This window comes from Elephas maximus, chromosome 13, assembly GCF_024166365.1.
Source record: "Elephas maximus indicus isolate mEleMax1 chromosome 13, mEleMax1 primary haplotype, whole genome shotgun sequence".
Taxonomy (NCBI): domain Eukaryota; kingdom Metazoa; phylum Chordata; class Mammalia; order Proboscidea; family Elephantidae; genus Elephas; species Elephas maximus.
Genome location: NC_064831.1, coordinates 94248518 through 94267152, shown reverse-complemented (window position 1 = coordinate 94267152; position 18635 = coordinate 94248518). Strand labels below are relative to the sequence as shown.

At 40.4% G+C, this 18635-nt stretch overlaps 1 protein-coding gene across 7 annotated transcripts in view; it reads right to left on the bottom strand.

Annotated features, from left to right (window-relative positions):
- TJP1 (tight junction protein 1) overlaps positions 1-18635 on the bottom strand; it is a 314963-nt gene that overhangs the window by 54637 nt on the left and 241691 nt on the right. For all 7 annotated transcript variants that reach the window (XM_049906006.1, XM_049906007.1, XM_049906010.1 and 4 more), the window contains 4 exons: positions 12921-13197; positions 4435-4538; positions 3644-3812; positions 3148-3295 (listed from right to left, as the gene is read on the bottom strand). In XM_049906006.1, coding sequence (XP_049761963.1) covers positions 3148-3295; positions 3644-3812; positions 4435-4538; positions 12921-13197 — 698 coding nt within the window. The remainder of the gene's footprint in view (positions 1-3147; positions 3296-3643; positions 3813-4434; positions 4539-12920; positions 13198-18635) is intronic.

Here is an 18635-nt window from a genome sequence, read left to right as displayed (position 1 = left end):
ACACATAAACATCGATATCCTAGGCATTAGTGAGCTGAAACGCACTGGTATTGATCATTCTGAATTGGACAATCGTATGTTCTACCATGCTGGGAATGACAACTTGAAGGGGAATGGCCTTGCATTCATCATCATCAAAAAGAATGTTTCAAGATCTATCCTGAAGTACAACGCTGTCAGTGACAGGATAATATCCATGCACCTACAGGGAAGGGCAGCTAATACGACTATTATTCAAATCGAGGCACCAACTACTAGGGCCAAAGATGAAGAAATTGAAGTTTTCACCATGTCTGCAGTCTGAAATTGATCAAACATGCAATCAAGATGCCTTAATAATTACCGGTGACTGGAATGTGAAAGTTGGAAACAAAAAGAAGGATCAGTAGGTGTAAAACACGGCCTTGGTGACAGAAACAATGCCAGAGACTGAATGACAATTTCGCAAAACCAACTACTTCTTAATTGCAAGCATCTTTTTTCACCAATATAAATGGCGACTATACACATGGACCTCGCCAGATGGAATACAGAAAAACTGATGCCTTTGAACTGTGGTGCTAGGGAAAAATGTTGAATATACCACGGACTGCCAACAGAACAAACAAATCTATCTTGGAAGAAGTACAACCAGAATGCTCCTTGGGAGCAAGGATGGCGAGGCTACATCTCAGATACTTCAGACATATTATCGGGGGGGGGAGGGGGGGATCAGTCCCTGGAGAGGGACATCATGCTTGGTAAAGCAGAGGGTCAGCAACAAAGAGGAAGACCCTCAATGAGATGGATTGACACAGTGGCTACGACAATGGGCTCAAGCACAGCAACAATTGTGAGGATGGTGCAGGACCAGGCAGTGTTTTGTTCTGCTGTGCACAGGGTCGCTGAGTGGGAATCAAATGGACAGCACTTAACAACGGAGTTGTTTAATAGGAAAAGTTTCCTCTTGTAATGTATCTAAAGCATTTCTCAAAATGTAGGGCACCTTATAAATTAAAATCAATTAAAACTCCACAGTTATTTGTATTTTAACATACTTTAAGGGAGAAATAAATTGACACCTTTTAACAACTGGTATTATTTTACATCTTGCCTAGAGGCAGGTTACTGAATTTTCAGGAATTAAATTCTCAACACAAAAATCTGGGCGGAATCTGAAAACTTTTGCTCTTCTGCAGAATGAAGTACTATCTTTTCTTTAGTATATGCTATATGGCAGCTCCTAAAGCTAGTAGGTTACAGAAGACAATCACCCCAGGAGTTAAAAAAAAAAAAAAAAAAAATTCATGCCCCCATCTCAGGTGAACTGAGAACAGGACCCAGGGGTCTGTATTTTCGAAAGCTGCCAACATAACTGGTATTATCTATAAAAAATATTTGAGGTTCCCAGGAGAAGTAAAACATTCCAATGTAACTGAAGCAGTTAAGTCTTTTTTTTTTTTTTTTCATATCAACTCTTCAGTTAAGGTTGTTTTAGAAAGTCTAAATGAAAAAAGTAAATACGAGAAAGAACTTCCTGAGACTTAGAATTCGCTTACACTCAAAACAAGCGGCCAAAATTTTGAGATTTTGATGAATATTTAGAAAAAAAAAAAATTTTTAATGGGATATCACGTCCCAATTGCTTGATATCAAACATGGTTTCTAAGTGAAAGAAACGCATTACAATTATAGCTGTGCGCCATGATCATCAAAGGTGTTAGTTTTATCCCTGTGTATGTGTGGCAGCAGCAATCCTTTTCCTGATAACATCTATGCTGTGTTGGGGAGATTTTTAGAATTAATACATTAACCTGCAGCAGTTAAAAATAATCATCAGTTGTAAGATTAACCAGTTCTGCATAAGATATACTACAGCATTCCTTTTAAAAAAAAATCATTCCAACCTTAAAATAAAGATCAGGGTTGATATAATTTTATAAACCTGAAATTACAAAGCCAAGCATGTTCATGAACACACTCATTTAACAGCCTTATCACTACAGTTTTTGGTGAACTTTAGAAACTCCCTCTCCTGGTGAGGCAGTCCTCTCTGTTCACTTCTCACTCGTCTCCTCACCTTCCTTAAGGAATGTGCTTCCTGTCGTCCTGTTCTTGGCCTCCTCTCCACATTGTTTCTTTGAGCAATTTCAGTGACATCCGTGGCTTCAGCTAACATCTCTATGCAGAAAAGTCCCAAATTAACATCTCCACCCTGAAGCCTCCCGTCACCTTTTCAAGCGCCTCCAGAAGACGTTCATACGGGTCCCTGCTGTTAATCCTAAGTCAGCTGGGGCCTCCAGAGCCCTGGGAACCTCAGAACTTGTATGCAAAATGTGCATGTATACACACACGTGCATTTTTCTGGACAGCAGGATCATGATTTCCTTCAGATTCTCAAAGGTCTACGTAACCCCAAAGACAGTGTAAGATCCAGCAGGTCATATACAACTATCCTAGCAGATCCTTTGACTTAAGTGCTGAACAAATCTATTTTCAAAAAGGAGAAAAAGTCCAGATTCATCTAACAGAGGATTTCTATTATAGTTAACTTTTCCAAGCAGCAAAGTAGATTCCCGAGCCTGTTAGCATCTCCCTATTGCATCCTCTAACACAGGGGTCAATAAATTGCTGCTGCAGGTCAGTTGGTTTTTTGTAAATAAAGTTTTACTGAACACAGCCACACCCAATAGACAAAAGACACATTGTCTATGGCTACTTTTGTACTACAAACACAGAATTCACTAATAGTAACTGAAACTGTACAGCACACGTGCCTAAAATATTTACTACCTGGGCCTTGAAGAAAAAAGTTTGGCTGGCCCGTTATTCTACATAACCCCAAGAAAACCAAACCCATTGCCGTGGAGTTGATTCCGGCCCCTAGCAGGGCAGAAAAGTCCCATGGGGTTTCCAAGTCTGTAATCTTTATGGAAGTAGACTACGACATCGTTCTTCCGCGGAGCGGCTGGTGGGTTTGAACAACCAACCTTTAAGTTAACAGCCCAGCGTTATTCTACATAGGAAATGCCAATGATAAGAAGGAATAAAAAAAGCCTAATATTGAATAACAAAAGAAAATCTACTTTCCAATTTCATTTTTAAGCCAGACGGCATATACGTACCAAGCAAACGTAACTGTTCTATTTAAAACAAGCATGCTATTACCTGCCGTTGCTGGGCTGCTGTGGAGAATGTCTGGAATGATCAGAAGGCTCTGACCTTTGGTCAGGAGATCGTGACCGGCTGCGGCAGGGGGGCCTGTCGTGTGATCTATTGGAATGATCTGATGCCAGTGACTGAATTTCTGAAATGTCTGTTAAATAAAAGGGTACTGTTTATTTTCCCATAAAATGATTATAGTAAAATATAAGGCACTCAAATGATAACTGAATAAGCTATTAAATGTAATTTCACATAAAGTGGCTGATTTTAAGCAGTAACTTCATCAGCCAGTGATCAAATTAATTGTGGCAAGCTGCCGATAGGAGAGGGAAAAAAAAGTATACACACACATACACATTTTTCAAATATATGTAATTTTTTATAATTTAAAGGTGTTTGGATTGTATAAAATTATCATTTCACTCAAGCATATTAAATCTTCCTAGTACTTTTAGAAGTAAATCACTTAAAGGGAACCTCCAAACAGACCCGTACTCACCATCTCGCTCAGAGGCGTTAGCAGAGTGGATACTGTCAGAAAGATCAGGGACGTTCAGTAGGGTAGCCCGTTCATCTCTTTGAACTACCATTTTCAACTTGCCTTTAGATCTTTCTATCAATGTCTTTGCATCTGTCAATGACATATTTTCTGTCACAGTACCATTTATCTGCAACAGAAAAGAAGCTATAGGTTGAAAGTAAATGACAAACAAAAATTCAAATATTAACTTAGTCTGTTATGGGCAGGAATAGCCAAACTACTCCTTGACTTACTGTAAGAAACAAAATATTTGTATCACATTTTTTAAACTGCTGAAGTATTCCATCTTTTTGAAATAAAATCTTTACTGCACTCTTGCTCTCTTTTTAAAAAAAAAACAAATTAACATCTATTTTTTTTTTAATTTTTTTTTATTATTTTTTATCCCCACTCCTACAAAAAAGCCTATCACTTTCTATTACTTATAAGCAAACTAATAAAACAAGTATTTCAATAATACCTGGAGCAATTATCAAAACCACTTATTATGGATGAACAGACACATCTACCTACAAAGTAGCTCCTAATGATTAATAAACATCTATGACGATTAACTCTCTGAGGGTGACTCCATACTTGAACACCAGCGCTGCCATGTAACAACAGGACAGGGGCAAATCAGGTCCCCCTCCCTTAAACATTGATTTTTAATACCCTGGCAAAACTGGTTCCAATATGTGCAGAGGATATACGGTCAATCTAGAAAGTCTTCTATTTCAGTGCGTTAAAATTTAAGAACACGACTATACCTTCAATACAACATCGCCTTCTTGAATATTGCCATCTCTTGCTGCCAAACTATCTTGTGAAATTTCCTTTACAAATATATGGCTGGCCAATCGAAGACCATATTCTGAAATACATTTAAATGTCTTTAGTGTAAAATCCTAATACACTTAAATAGAACTTAAAAGTTTAAGACTAACAATCATTGCATGAAGAGTTTTTAAATACAATCAATAACAAAAAATTATTCTTGGCTACCTCACAAACATTTCCTCTAATCACTGAAGAATTTGCAATATCAACCTGAAAGCAAATAACATGGTTCAAACAGAAGACTAACACATCATTTCCATTTTACTAAAAGGGAGAAAGTCCTGAAAAGAAGACCATTTCTTACCAACTGCTGCTGTACTGATACACTAGCTTCTGAGAACGGTTAATGAATATAATTCTTAAAAGGAAATTGCCCCATAGTCTCATGGGACAACTCAGTCAACTGGCATAACATAGCGCATAAAGATAATGCTCTAAATCCTAGTTTGGTGAGTAGTGTCTGGGGTCTTAAAAGCTTGCTAGTGGCCATCTAAGATAGAACTATTGGTCTCTTCTTGTCTGGAGCAAAAGAGAGAGAAAGAAACCAAAGACTCAAAGAAGAAACTAGTCCACAGAACTAACAGGCCACAGAGCTAACAGCCCACACAAACCATGACCTCTTCCAGCCTGAGACGAGAAGAACTAGATAGTACCTGGCTACCACTACCAACTGTTTTGACCAGGGACACAATAGAAGGTCCTGGATAGAATGGGAGAAAAATGTAGAACAAAACTCAAATTCTCTAAAAAGGACCAGACTTAATGGACTGATAGAGACTAGAGGAAGCCCCGAGACCATCGCCCTAAGATAAAACCCTTTTAACTTGGAACTGAAGCCACTCCTGGAGGTCTTCTTTCAGCCAAATAATAGATTGGCTTATAAAATAAACAGTATCACCCATGAGGAATGTGCTCCCTTAAACAATCAACTATATGAGACCAGTCACCGTTTACCCAAAAGCAAATATGAGAAGGCAAGGAGGGGCAGGGAAGCTAGATAAATGGAAACAGAACAAATGCAATGGAAATGAGAAGGCTAACACATTGCAAAAATTGTAACCAATGTCATTACTTGAGGTCTGGAAAAGGTTTGGAAGGGTTAGTGATTTTGTACCGATGAGTCGTCTTACCAAGCATACACAGTCAACCCTCTGTATCTGCTGGTTCCGCATCGTCGGACTGAACCAATCATGGATGAAAAATAATGGGGGGGAGGGTCCCAAAGAGCAAAACTTGAATTTGCCACATCCAGAGCACTAGGCTGAATCCACGCAAATGAAACGATGTGTAGGCATCCGCTGCCGCAGCCTCCCGCCATTTCAGCTCCTCAGTCTCTCTCCAGCACTCAGAGTTTGAGCACTGTTCTCCTCACATCTCGTTCCTTCACTACCTGTACTGTGTGCCCCCTTTGTCTCTGTGAAAAAAATGGCTGCTAAAAGCAATGAAGTGGTCAAAGCAATCCCTTGAAGGCTAAGAGGGAGTGTAAAATGCTATCTCTCAAGGAGAAAATAAGAATCTTAGATCTTTTGAAAAGAATAATGTTGCTTGCGGAAGTGGGCCATAAGGTCACAGGGAAGGAATCGAGCACTTGCATAATAAAGCAGAAGAAGCTGAAATTCCTGGGAATGTTAATGCTGTCCCTATAATGGCAAAAAAAAGAATTTCTCTGGTTCACGATAAAATGCTTGCAAAGACTGAGAAAGCATTAAGTGTCAACTCTAAGCGTTAACAACTATTCACATAGCGCTTACATTGTATTAGGTATTGGAATCATTTACAGATGACTTAAAGAATGTACGCAGATTGTATGTAATACTACATCATTTTATATAAGGGACTTCAGCATCCTCAAATTTTGGTATCCATGGGGGTCCTGGAAGCAATACCCCGGTAGATACTGAGGGATAAGTGCACTGTTTTTATTTTTCCCCGCTCCTAGAAGAGAAACATTTCTGATCCTACACGGTTTTGACAATGGAGGAACACATCAGAGGATCAACACAGTCTGCTTTGCCGCAGCACAAACAGGCTTACAACTATGAAGCTGACAGATGTGGGCAGGAGTTAAAACGCCAGGCCTTTCCTTGTAACAAAGAATGAAGTATCCAGGAGTGAGGCAGCGTTAATCTGCATGTGTGCTGAGGGACTGGCAAAAGTTGAGGATGTAAAAGGAGTCTACAGAGCTGCCCAACTGCCTGCTGTAGCAGTATTTTTAAAGAGCTAGACCAATGACGGAAACTGTCAATGTGATGCTACCAGGGAAAAGATCGCCCCTGGCTGTGTTGAGAGCAAAGGAATCTGGGAAAAACCAAAACAGAAAACAGTTTTTAATATGGCATAAGTTAGCAGACCTGCTACTCAAGTGTCTAAATCTACACCAGAGTTACAGTTTAATTTAAGGCAACTATACAAAGAGTGCTCAGGAGCAGAACAGAATTAGGGTGATAAAAAAAAAAAAATGATTTTAGAGGATTAAGGCAAGGAACTAGACAGTCTGTGCTTTGGTAATGGTCACTACACCACAGATGAAATTTAGTAATGAATAAAAGATTGTTCTTATTCAAAGTTAAAATATATAAATGACCATTACACAGGTGACTAAAAAATATGCCTTCCATATTCATTCATTCATTTCAAATATCTCCTTGGGCACATATAAACTATGCTAAGTACTATAGACAAGGCAGTAAAGAAGACAGCTAATCCTGCACCCTGGCAACTTATCTGATCAGAAAGAAAAAAGATACGTTAATATGGCAATTGCAAGTGTGCTCAAGATTTCAGATGGAGTAAGGTAGGTTCTGCATCTACTGGGGACTCAGAGAAAGCTTCCCTGAGGAAGAAATACTAAAGCTGAAACCTGAAGGGTGAGGGAGGGAGGTAGGGAGGGGGAGAGAGAGAGAGTATATGGTGGTTGTGTGGGTGGCAGTGGCTGTGGAGATGGAATGGTTCAAAACTAACATACTAAAAGGTATGAAGGAAACAACCTGGCAGGCTGATGAAGCCGTAACTCTAGGGTAGCTGAGACTGAGAAGTAATCAACAGAGAGGCAAAAGAACGAGAAGCTTCAAGAGAGGATCCTCTAACTACATGAAGGAGTCTGGAAAATGGACTGGAAGGGATCCAGAGAAAAGTTATGTGCCTGATGCTTGGTAAAACAGAGGTCAGTGAAAAAGAGAAAGACCTTCAATGAGACAGAATGACACAGTGGCTGTAACAACAGGCTTAAACATGGCAACGGCTGTGAAGATGGTGCAGGACTGGGTAGTGTTTCATTCTGTTGTTTACAGGGTCACTATTAGTCGGAACTGACTCCACGGTACCTAACAACAACAAGCAGTGATGGTGGCTTGGACGATGGTGATGGCAGTAGAGTGATATTTGGGAAGTTAGAACTTGTTAACTGGTATAGGAGGGTGAGAAAAAAGACGATAGGGATGTTGTTGTTGTTGTTAGGTGCCATCGAGTCGGTTCCGACTCATAGCGACCCTATGCACAACAGAACGAAACACTGCCCGGTCCCAAGACATCCCCACAATTGCTGCCACACTTGAGCTCACTGTTGCATCCACTGTGTCAGGCCACCTCGTTGAGGGTCTTCCTCTTTTCCGCTGACCCTGTACTCTGCCAAGCATGATGTCCTTCTCCAGGGACTGATCCCTCCTGACAACATGTCCAAAGTATGTAAGACGCAGTCTCACCACCATCGTTTCCTCTAAGGAGCATTCTCTCTGTACTTCTTCTAAGACAGATTTGTTCGTTCTTCTGGCAGTCCATGGTATATTCAATATTCTTCACCAACACCACAATTCAAAGGCGTCAACTCTTCTTCAGTCTTCCTTAAGTCAGGTTTCACATGCATATGATGTGATTGAAAATACCATGGCTTGGGTCAGGCGCACCTTAGTCTTCAAGGTGACATCTTTGCTTTTCAAAACTTTACAGAGGTCCTTTGCAGCAGATTGACCCAATGCAATGCGTCTTTTGATTTCTTGACTGCTGCTTCCATGGCTGTTGATTGTGGATCCAAGTAAAATGAAACCCTTGACAACTTCAGTCTTTTCTCCATTTATCATGATGTTGCTCATTGGTCCAGGTGTGAGGATTTTTGTTTTCTTTATATTGAGGTGCAATCCGTGCTGAAGGCTGTGGTCTTTGATCTTCATTAGTAAGTGCTTCAAGTCCTCTTCACTTTCAGCAAGCAAGGTTGTGTCATCTGCCTAGCACAGGTTGTTAATGAGTCTTCCTTCAATCCTGATGCCCCATTCTTCTTCATATAGTCCAGCTTCTCGATTATTTATTCAGCGTACAGATTGAATGGGTATGGTGAAAGGATACAACCCTGACGCATACCTTTCCTGCCTTTAAACCAATCAGTATCCCCTTGTTCTGTCTGAACAACTGCCTCTTGATCTATGTAAAGGTTCCTCATGAGTACAATTAAGTGTTCTGGAAATCCCATTCTTCGCAGCGTTATCCATAGTTTGTTATGATCCACACAGTCGAATTCCTTTGCATAGTCAATAAAACACAGGTAAACATCCTTCTAGTATTCTCTGCTTTCAGCCAGGATCCATCTGACATCAGCAATGATATCCCTGGTTCCACGTCCTCTTCTGAAACCGGCCTGAATTTCTGGCAGTTCCCTGTCAATATACTGCTGCAGCCGTTTTTGAATGATCTTCAGCAAAATTTTGCTTGTGTGTGATATTAACGATATTGTTCTGTAATTTCCACATTCGGTTGGATCACTTTTCTTGGGAATAGGCATAAATATGAATCTCTTCCAGTCAGCTGGCCAGGAAGCTGTCTTCCATATTTCTTGGCATAGACGAGTGAGCACCTCCAGCACTGCCTCTGTTTGTTGAAACATCTCAATTGATAGTCCATCAATTCCTGGAGCCTTGTTTTTCACCAATGCCTTCAGAGCAGCTTGGACTTCTTCCTTCAGTACCATCGGTTCCTGATCATACGCCACCTCTTGAAATGGCTGAATATCAACTAATTCTTTTTGGTATAATGACTCTGTGTATTCCTTCCATCTTCTTTTGATGCTTCCTGCATCATTTAATATTTTCCCCATGGAGAATCCTTCACTGTTGCAACTCAAGACTTGAATTTTTTCTTCAGTTCTTCCAGCTTGAGAAATGCCGAGCCTGTTCTTCCCTTTTGGTTTTCCATCTCCAGCTCTTTGCACATGTCATTATAATACTTTTTCTTCTCGAGAGGCCCTTTGAAATCTTCTGTTCAGTTCTTTTACTTCATCAATTCTTCCTTTTGTTTTAGCTGCTCGACACTCAAGAACAAGTTTCAGAGTCTCCTCTGACACGCATCTTGGTCTTTTCTTTCTTTCCTGTCTTTGCAACTCGTCTGGTCTTTGGTCACTAGTGTTCAAAGCATCAAATCTGTTCTTCAGATGGTCTCTAAATTCAGGTGGGATATACTCAAGGTCATATTTTGGCTCTCGTGGACTTGCTCTGATTTTCTTCAGTTTCAGCTTGAACTTGCATATGAGCAATTGATGGTCTGTTCCACAGTCGGCCCCTGACCTTGTTCTGACTGATGATATTGAGCTTTTCCATCGTCTCTTTCCACAGATGTAGGCAATTTGATTTGTGTGTGTCCCATCTGGCGAGGTCCATGTGTATAGTCGCCGTTTATGTTGGTGAAAGAAGTTATTTGCAATGAAGAAGTCATTGGTCTTGCAAAATTCTATCATTCAATCTCCAGCATTGCTTCTATCACCAAGGCCATATTTTCCAACTACTCATCCTTCTTCGTTTCCAACTTTCAAATTCCAATCACCAGTAATTATCAATGCATCCTGACTGCATGTTCGATCAATTTCAGACTGTAGCAGCTGATAAAAATCTTCTATTTCTTCATCTGTGGCTCTAGTGGTTGGTGCGTAAATTTGAACAACAGTCATATTAACTGGTCTTCCTTGTAGGCGTTTGGATATTATCTTATCACTGACAGCATTATACTTCAGGATAGATCTTGAAACGTTCTTTTTGACGATGAATGCAACACCATTCCTCTTCGAGTTGTCATTCCCAGCACAGTAGAGTGTATGACTGTCTGATTCAAAATGGCCAATACCAGTCGATTTCAGCTCACTAATGCCTAGGATATCGATGTTTATGTATTTCGTTTCATTTTTGATGATTTCCAATTTTCTTAGATTCATACTTCGTACATTCCAGGTTCCAATTATTAATGGATGTTTGCAGCTGTTTCTTCTCATTTTGAGTCATGCCACATCAGCAAATCAAGTTCCCAAAAGCTTTACTCCATCCACGTCATTAAGGCTGACTCTACTTTGAGGAGGCAGCTCTTCCCCAGTCATCTTTTGACTGCCTTCCAACCTGGGGGGGCTCATCTTCCAGCACTGCATCAGAGAATGTTCCGTTGCTATTCATAAGGTTTTTTTTCACTGGCTAATGCTTTTCAGAAGTAGACTGCTGGGTCCTTCTTCCTGGTCTGTCTTAGTCTGGAAGCTCAGCTGAAACCTGTCCTCCATGGGTGACCCTGCTGGTATCTGAATACCGGTGGCATAGCTTCTAAGCATCACAGCAACACGCAAGCCCCCACAGTACGACAAACTGACAGACACGTGGGGGATGACAGGAATAGCTACCATTATCTGGCCTGAGAAACTGGGTAGATAGAAATACATTCATGAGGAGACTGCATAAGAAACATGAAGAAAATGTTTAAGAGGAAGAAGATGAGTTGCATTTGTGACGTGCTGTGTTTGAGAGATCTATACGGGACATCAGTGAGAATATGCCTAATAGTCAGCTGGATATACATGTCTGCAACGTAAGTATACAGATCTGGGCTCAAGAAAGAAAGTTCTGTCATCATCAACAGTTACCTGAGGGAAGGGGAGCAGATGAGACTGCCTCCAGAGATAAGGTGAAATGGATAAAGAGATTCTAAGACAAAAACCTACAGAATATTAAAGGTTAGGATGAGGAGAATGAACTTGCAAAGGATACAGAGAAGAGGGAAAAACCCCAGAAGATTACAGCGTCACAGAAGCCAATAGAAGACATTATTTTAAAAACCAGGGAGCGGTTAACTATGGGAAATGATACCAAGAAGGCAAGTAAGGTAAAAACTGAGACGTTTACACTGGGCTCACTGTACACAGTTTTGGAGGCGAGGTGAACAGATACCAAGTCAGAGGGGGCTGACGAGTGAGAAAACGAAATAGAAACAGCAAGTGTGGGCAATCTGAGAAGTCAGCTACAGAGAGGGGTTGGGAGAAAGAACGAGAAAGAGACGTGAGGGTCAGATTGTAAAAGAGGTCACAGTGACGCTTCGTAATAATCTTACCATAAAGTCTTTTTATCAAAAAGATCAGTCATAAATGCTTTCTGCATTTGAGAGAAATGCCTAAAGCAGGAAGGAGCCCAGGTGGTGCAATGGTTAAGTGCTCAGCTGTTAATCGAAATGTTGGCAGTTCAAACCCACCTAGCAGCTCTGTGTGAGAAAGACCTGGCGATTTGCTTCCGTAAAGACCACAGCCAAGAAAACGCTACGGGGCAGTTCTACTCTGTCACATAGAGTTTTGGTGAGTCAGAATCCACTTGACGGCACCCAACAACAAAAGTACCCTAAAGCAGGAGTAAGACACAATCAGATCCACTGTCACCAGATTTGATTAGGAGTGAGGGGAGGCAGCTGAGCTTCAGTCTGAAAAATGTTTAAAGCCCTGAACTATGAAGAAATGCCCCCAAAAGGGTGCCTTACCCTCAATTTCTCCATTTAAAAACTAGTCTGCAATCAAAGAATGAACTCTGATGTAAGCTATGTTGTTGGTGTTGTTAGCTGCCCTCTAGTGATTCCCAACTCAACGTAATCTATGGTTTTAGTTATGATATCAGTATTGGTTCATCGCGTGTAACAAGTGTGCCACAGAAAAGCGGGATGTTAGTAAGAGTGCGAACACTCCCTACTTTAAATACTTTCTGTACACATAAAACTGCTCTAAAAAATAAAGTCTATTACACGTTTTTTTTTTTAAGTATGCTAAAAAAAAAAAATCCAAGATTTCTCCCCACAGTTACACTACAACTGAACCTAACACGTGAAATACTGAATTTCAATTCAGTTGATGGTGTGACCCATCTTGGTAGCATAATTTGTATACCACTGTTCTGAAGACAACGACAAATCCAAAATCAACACTGGTCACTTCATTTGAAGTGCTATATGCTTAAACAAAGTGATTCAAGAAGAGAAAATGGGACAGTCCCTGAAGTCTGCCAAAAATTGACTCACAGCAATAGAACACGAACACAAAGACAACAAGGGCAGAAATATGAAGATATGGCAATTTTACCTCTCACTGAAATTAGTCTTTTAATTTTCAAGTGAAAATGATAAGATAGTTGATACACAATACCTTCATTTTTCCGGGATTTCACCAATGTAACTTTAGTGGGTTTAGCTGGTTGACTAGAAGCCACAGACCGCCTATCTGATCGTGGAGACAAACTCCTCTCTCTACTTGCACTTCTATCCCTTGTCCAACTCTTCTCATTCCTTCTGTTGACCTGGCCACTGCGAACACTTCTTGGGTCACGTACTTCTTCATCATAACTATCTTCTTCATGGTCAGATACTGGCTCAGGATCGGAACGAGCTACTGGTATTTGAATTTTCTTCTTCCTTCGAATGGTCTACAAGTAAAAAAAAAAGACTGCTATATAATCTGATTTTCAAAGACAATGTATTCCCTTCGTCCCATTAATTAATTCAAATACGAATCAATGAGATATGATAAACAAGCCATTACAACCAATTACTAAAGCATACATTTCCATAATGACTATTTTCTGCTTGCTTTTTTTTTACTCCTTTAATCCTGCAGTTTTTTAAATTGTACTTTAGATGAAGGTTTACAGAACAAATTAGTTTCCCGTTAAAAAATTAATACTGATTACTGTTTTGAAACACTGGTTGCCTACTCCATGAAACGTCAACACTCACCCCTTCTTGACCTTGGGTTTCCCCTTAACGGCTTTCATATCCCCTCTGCCTCTTCATCGTTGCCCCTGAGCTGGTGTGCCCATTTAGTCTCCTTTTGTTTTACAGACCTCTCTAATCTTTGGCTGAAGGAGTAACTTCAGTACTGAATTAAAGGGGTATTCAGGGGCCGTACTCTCGGGGTCTCTCTAGTCTCTACCAGACCAGTACCTCTGGTCTTTTTTGTGAGTCAGAATTTTGTTCTACATTTTTCTCCAGGACCCTCTAATGTGATCTCTGTCAGACTAGTCAGTGGTGGTAACCAGGAACCATCTAGTTATGCTGGACTCAGTCTGGTGGAGACTGTAGTAGTTGCAGTCTATTAGTCCTTTGGACTAATCTTTCCCTTGTGTCTTTGGTTTTCTTCATTCTCCTTTGCTCCCAACCCAGGGCAGGGTGAGGAAGGAGACCAGTAAAATACATAAGATGGCTGCTCAAATGCTTTTAAGACTTCAGACACTACTCACCGAAGTAGGATGTACAACATTTTCTTAATAAACTATGTTACGCTAATTGAGCTAGATGCCCTGAGACCATGGTCCCCAGCCCTCAGCCCAGTAATTCGGTCCCTCAGGGAGTTTAGATGTCTCTATGGAACTTCCATGACCTTCCCTGGGTCAAGCTGTGCTGACTCTGCCAGTATTGTGTACTGTATTACCCTTCACCAAAGTTACCACTTACCTACTGTCCATCCAGTTAGTTTGTCCCTCTCCACCTCTTTCCTCCCTAGTAACCATCAAAGATTGTTTCTTTCTGTTTGCAAACCTTTGCATGAGTTTTTATGAGTGGTCACATACTATTTGTCCTTTTGCGACTGACTTATTTCACTCAGCATAATGCCCTCCAGATTCATCCATATTGTGAGATATTTCAGATTCATCATTATTCTTTATCGTTGCATAGTATTCCATTGTGTGTATATACCATAGTTCATCCACTCCTCTGTTGATGGGCACTTAGGTTGTTTCCATCTTTTTGCTATTGTGAATAATGCTGCAATGAACATGGGTGTGCATATGTTTATTCCTGTGATGGCTCTTGTTTCTCTAACACATATCCCTAGGAGTGGGATTGCTGGATTGTACGGTATTTCTATCTCTACCTTTTTAAGGAAGCGCCATATTGTTTTCCAAGATGATTGTAACATTTTACATTCCTACCAGCAGTGCGAAAGAATTCCAATCTCCCCACAGCCTCTCCAACATTAATTATATTCTGGTTTTCTAACTCATGCTAGTAATGCAGGAATAAGATGGTATCTCATTGTAGTTTTGATTTGCGTTTCTCTAACGGCTAGTGATCTCCAGCATTTCCTCATGTGTCTGTTAGGTGCCTGAATGTCTTCTTTGGTCAAGTGTCCGTTCATATTCTTTGCCCATTTTTTAATTGGATTTTTTTTTTTTTTTTTTTGCTGTAGAGGTGATGGATTTTCCTATAGATGTTAGAGATTAGACCTTTGTTGGATTTGTCATAGCCAAAATTTTTTTCCCCAGGCTGTCTGTGGGTTCTATTTTTACTCTTTGGGTAAAGTCTTTTGATGAGCGTGTTTAATTTTTAGAAGATCCCAGTTATCCAGCTTATCTTCTGGTGTTTGTGCAGTGTTAGTTATGGTTTGTATGCTATTTAAGCCATGTGTTAGGGCCTCTAGCATTGATCCTATTTTTTCTTCTATGATCTTTATATTTTTTGGTTTTATATTTAGGTCTCTGATTCATTCTGAATTAGTTTTTATGTATGGTGTGAGGTATGCGCCCTGTTTAGTTTTTTTTTTTACCAGCACCATTTGTTAAAAAAACTTTTTCCCATCTAATGGACTTTGGGCATTTATCAAAGATCAGGTGACTGCAGGTGGATGGATTTATATCTGGGTTCTCAATTCTGTTCCACTGGTCAATGTGTCTGTCGTCATACCAGTACCAGGCTGGTTTGACTACCACAGCTGTAGAGTAGGTTCTTAGATCAGGTAGTGCGAGTCCTCCCACTTTACTCTTTTTCTTCAACAGTGCTTTAATTATCTGGGGCCTCTTTCCTTTCCATATAAAGTTAATGATTCGTTTCTCCATCTTGTTAATGTGGTATTTGGATCGGGAATGCACTGTATTTGCAAATTGCTTTGGGTAGAACTGACATTTCACAAAGTTTAGTCTACATACCCATGAGCATGGTATGTTTTTCCATTCAGGTAGGTCTCATTTGGTTTCTTGCAGTAGTGTTTTGTAGTTTTCTTTGTATAGGTCTTTTAAGTCCCTGGTTAGGTTTATTCCTAAGTAAGTACTTTATTATTCTGGGGGCTATTATAAATGGCATTGCTTTCCTGATTTCCTTCTTGTAATTCTCTTTATTGGTGTATAGGAATTGCTGAAAATTTTTATATCTATATTCATAAAAGACAATGGTCTGTAAGTTTCTTTTTTCATGGTGTCTTTGCCTGGTTTTGGCATCATGGTTCTGCTGGCTTCCCTTTTCTATAATCTGAAATAGTTTGAACAGTACTGGTGCAAGCTATTCTCTGAATATTTGGTAGAATTCTCCAGTGAAACCTTCTGGGTCAGGGTTTCTTTTTTGTTGTTGTTGTTGTGAGTTTTTTTTTTTTAATTACGTTTTCAATCTCTTCTCTTGTTACAGGTCTGTTCAGATTTTTTACCTCATTTTGTGCTAGTTTAGGTAGGTAGTGAGTTTCTAGAAATCTGTCCATTTTTTCTAGGTTTTAAAATTTGTTGGAGTAGTTTTTCATAGTACTGTTATGACCCTTTTTATTTCAGTTGGGTCTGTTGAAATGTCCCCCATTTCGTTTCTTATTTGAGTTATTTGCATCCTCTCCTGTTATTCTTTTGTCAGTTTGGCCAATGGTATGTCAATTTTGTTGATGCTTTCAGAGTTATCAACTTGGTTTTGTTGATTCTTTCTATTGTTTATCTTCTTTCTCATTTATTTCTCCTCTGATCGTCATTATTTCCTTTCTTCTGGTGGCTGTGGGCTTCTTTTGCTGTTCTCTTTCTATCTGAGTTATATAACTAATGTTTTGATTTTATCCCTTTCTTCTTCTTCTTTTGATGTGTATGTCTACTGCTATAAATTGACCTCCAGGTACTCCCTGTGCTGTGTCCCAAAGCTTTTGTTGTGATGTTTTTTCATTCTCATTTGATTCTGGAAATTTTTTTTAATTTCATCTTTGATTTTTCCTATTACCCAGTGCTTTTTAGGCCAAGTGTTATTCAGTTTCCATGTATTGGATTTTTTTTTTTTCCTTGCTCTTCCTGTTATTAATTTCTACTTTTATGGTGTTATGATCAGAGAAGATTTTGTATTATCTCAATGTTTTGGATTTAGCTGAGGCTTGCTTTGTAGCCTAAGATGTGGTCTATTATGAGGAATGTACAATTGGTGATGGAAAAGACTATGTACTTTGTTGCTGGTGGGAGAAGTGTTCTATATTTATCTATGAGGTCAAACTGGTTGACTGTGGCCTTTAGATCTTATGTATCTTTGCTGAGTTTCCTTCTAAGTGTTCTGTCCTTTACCGAGAGTAGTGTGCTGAAATCTCCTATTGTGGAACTGTCAATTTCTCTTTTAAGTGCTGTCAGAGTTTGCTTTATGTATTCTGGAGCCCTGTAACCGGGTGCGTAGGTATTTATTTTGATTAGGTCCTCAGAGTGGACCGTCCTTTTAATCATTATACAATGTCCTTCTTTGTCTTAAAGTCTATTTTGTCTGAGATTAGTATTGCCACTCCTGCTCTTTTTGGTTGCTATTTGCTTGATTTGTTTTGCATCCTTTCATTTTTTACTATAGTTATGCCTTTATTTCTAAGGTGTGTCTCTTGTAGAGAGCACATTGATGGGTCTTGTCATTTGGGGGTACAGCGCTCAGTGCATAATACAGATAGGCAGCAAGGAAAAGAGAGGATATGATGTGCAGAGCTAGGTGGGTGGGCAAATGAAGAAAAAGGAGAGAGAGAAACGCAAGAAAAAAAAAAGTAAATAAAATGGTAGTGCAGTAGGAATGAACAAAAGGCAATGGAGCAGATCCAGCAAAGCCATGTGCTGGTGGCTCTCTAGCAGAGTGGTGTGGCTCAGCCTATTGAGAAGGGGCATGGATGGCGCATGGAGCTAGGTGGGTGGGTGTAAGGAAAAGAAAGAGAGGGAAGAGAGAAGAAACCAACAAAGAAGCTACCTAAATAAATATAAACAACAACAAAAAATGATGGTGGAGCAGCCAGCTGTTGTGGATGGGGTGGAATGGAGGTGGTGGCAAGCTGAAGTCTCTCTCGCCATGTGGCATGGCACAGTCTTTCAAGAAGTGGCAGGGGCAGCGCATGGCCTAGGTGGGAGGAGGAAAAGGGATAAGAGCAAATATAAAGAAAAACAGAAAATAAGGCACTGAGGAAGCCAGCCTGTGGGGGTGGCATAGACCTGGAGAGGCTGTGAGCCATAGGCTCTCCAGCAGAGCAGTATAGCACGGCCTGCCAAGAGGAAGGGCGATACACAGGGCTAGATGGGTGGGAAAAAGGAAAATAAGGAAGGGAGAGAGAGAGAGAAGAAATAACAACAAAAAATAAACAGGTAAATAAAAAAGGAAAAAAACCCAAACAAAAGATAAATGAAAGTGTACTGAGGGAGCCAGTCGGTGATGACAGTACAGACGGGGGGGGAGGGGGGGGCATATGCAGTGATTCTTCAGTCGAGCGGTGCATCATTGTCCCTCAAGAAGAGGAGGGGTGGAGCACAGGGTTGGGTGAGTGGAAGAAAGGAAAGGAAGGACAAGGGAGGGAGAGAAGAAACAAAAGAACACAGCAAACAAACCAAAAAAACCCACAGCCTGTCAAGAAGGAGATGGGATGGCACATGGGGCTAGCTGGGCAGCTAAAACGGAAAGGAAGGGAGAGAGAGAAAGAAGCAACAAAAAAGGCCAAAAACAAAACAAACGAACAAAAAAATGGCGCTAGAGGGGCTGGCGAGAGGAGGCAGGACAGACCCTGGCGGCAGTAAGCTGGTCACTTTCGCTAAGCAGCTGTGGCCCATTGCAAAGCAGTGGAGGCCACGTAGACAGAATAAGGGTGGGTGGTGGGAAAGCATGTATCCCTGGCCACCAG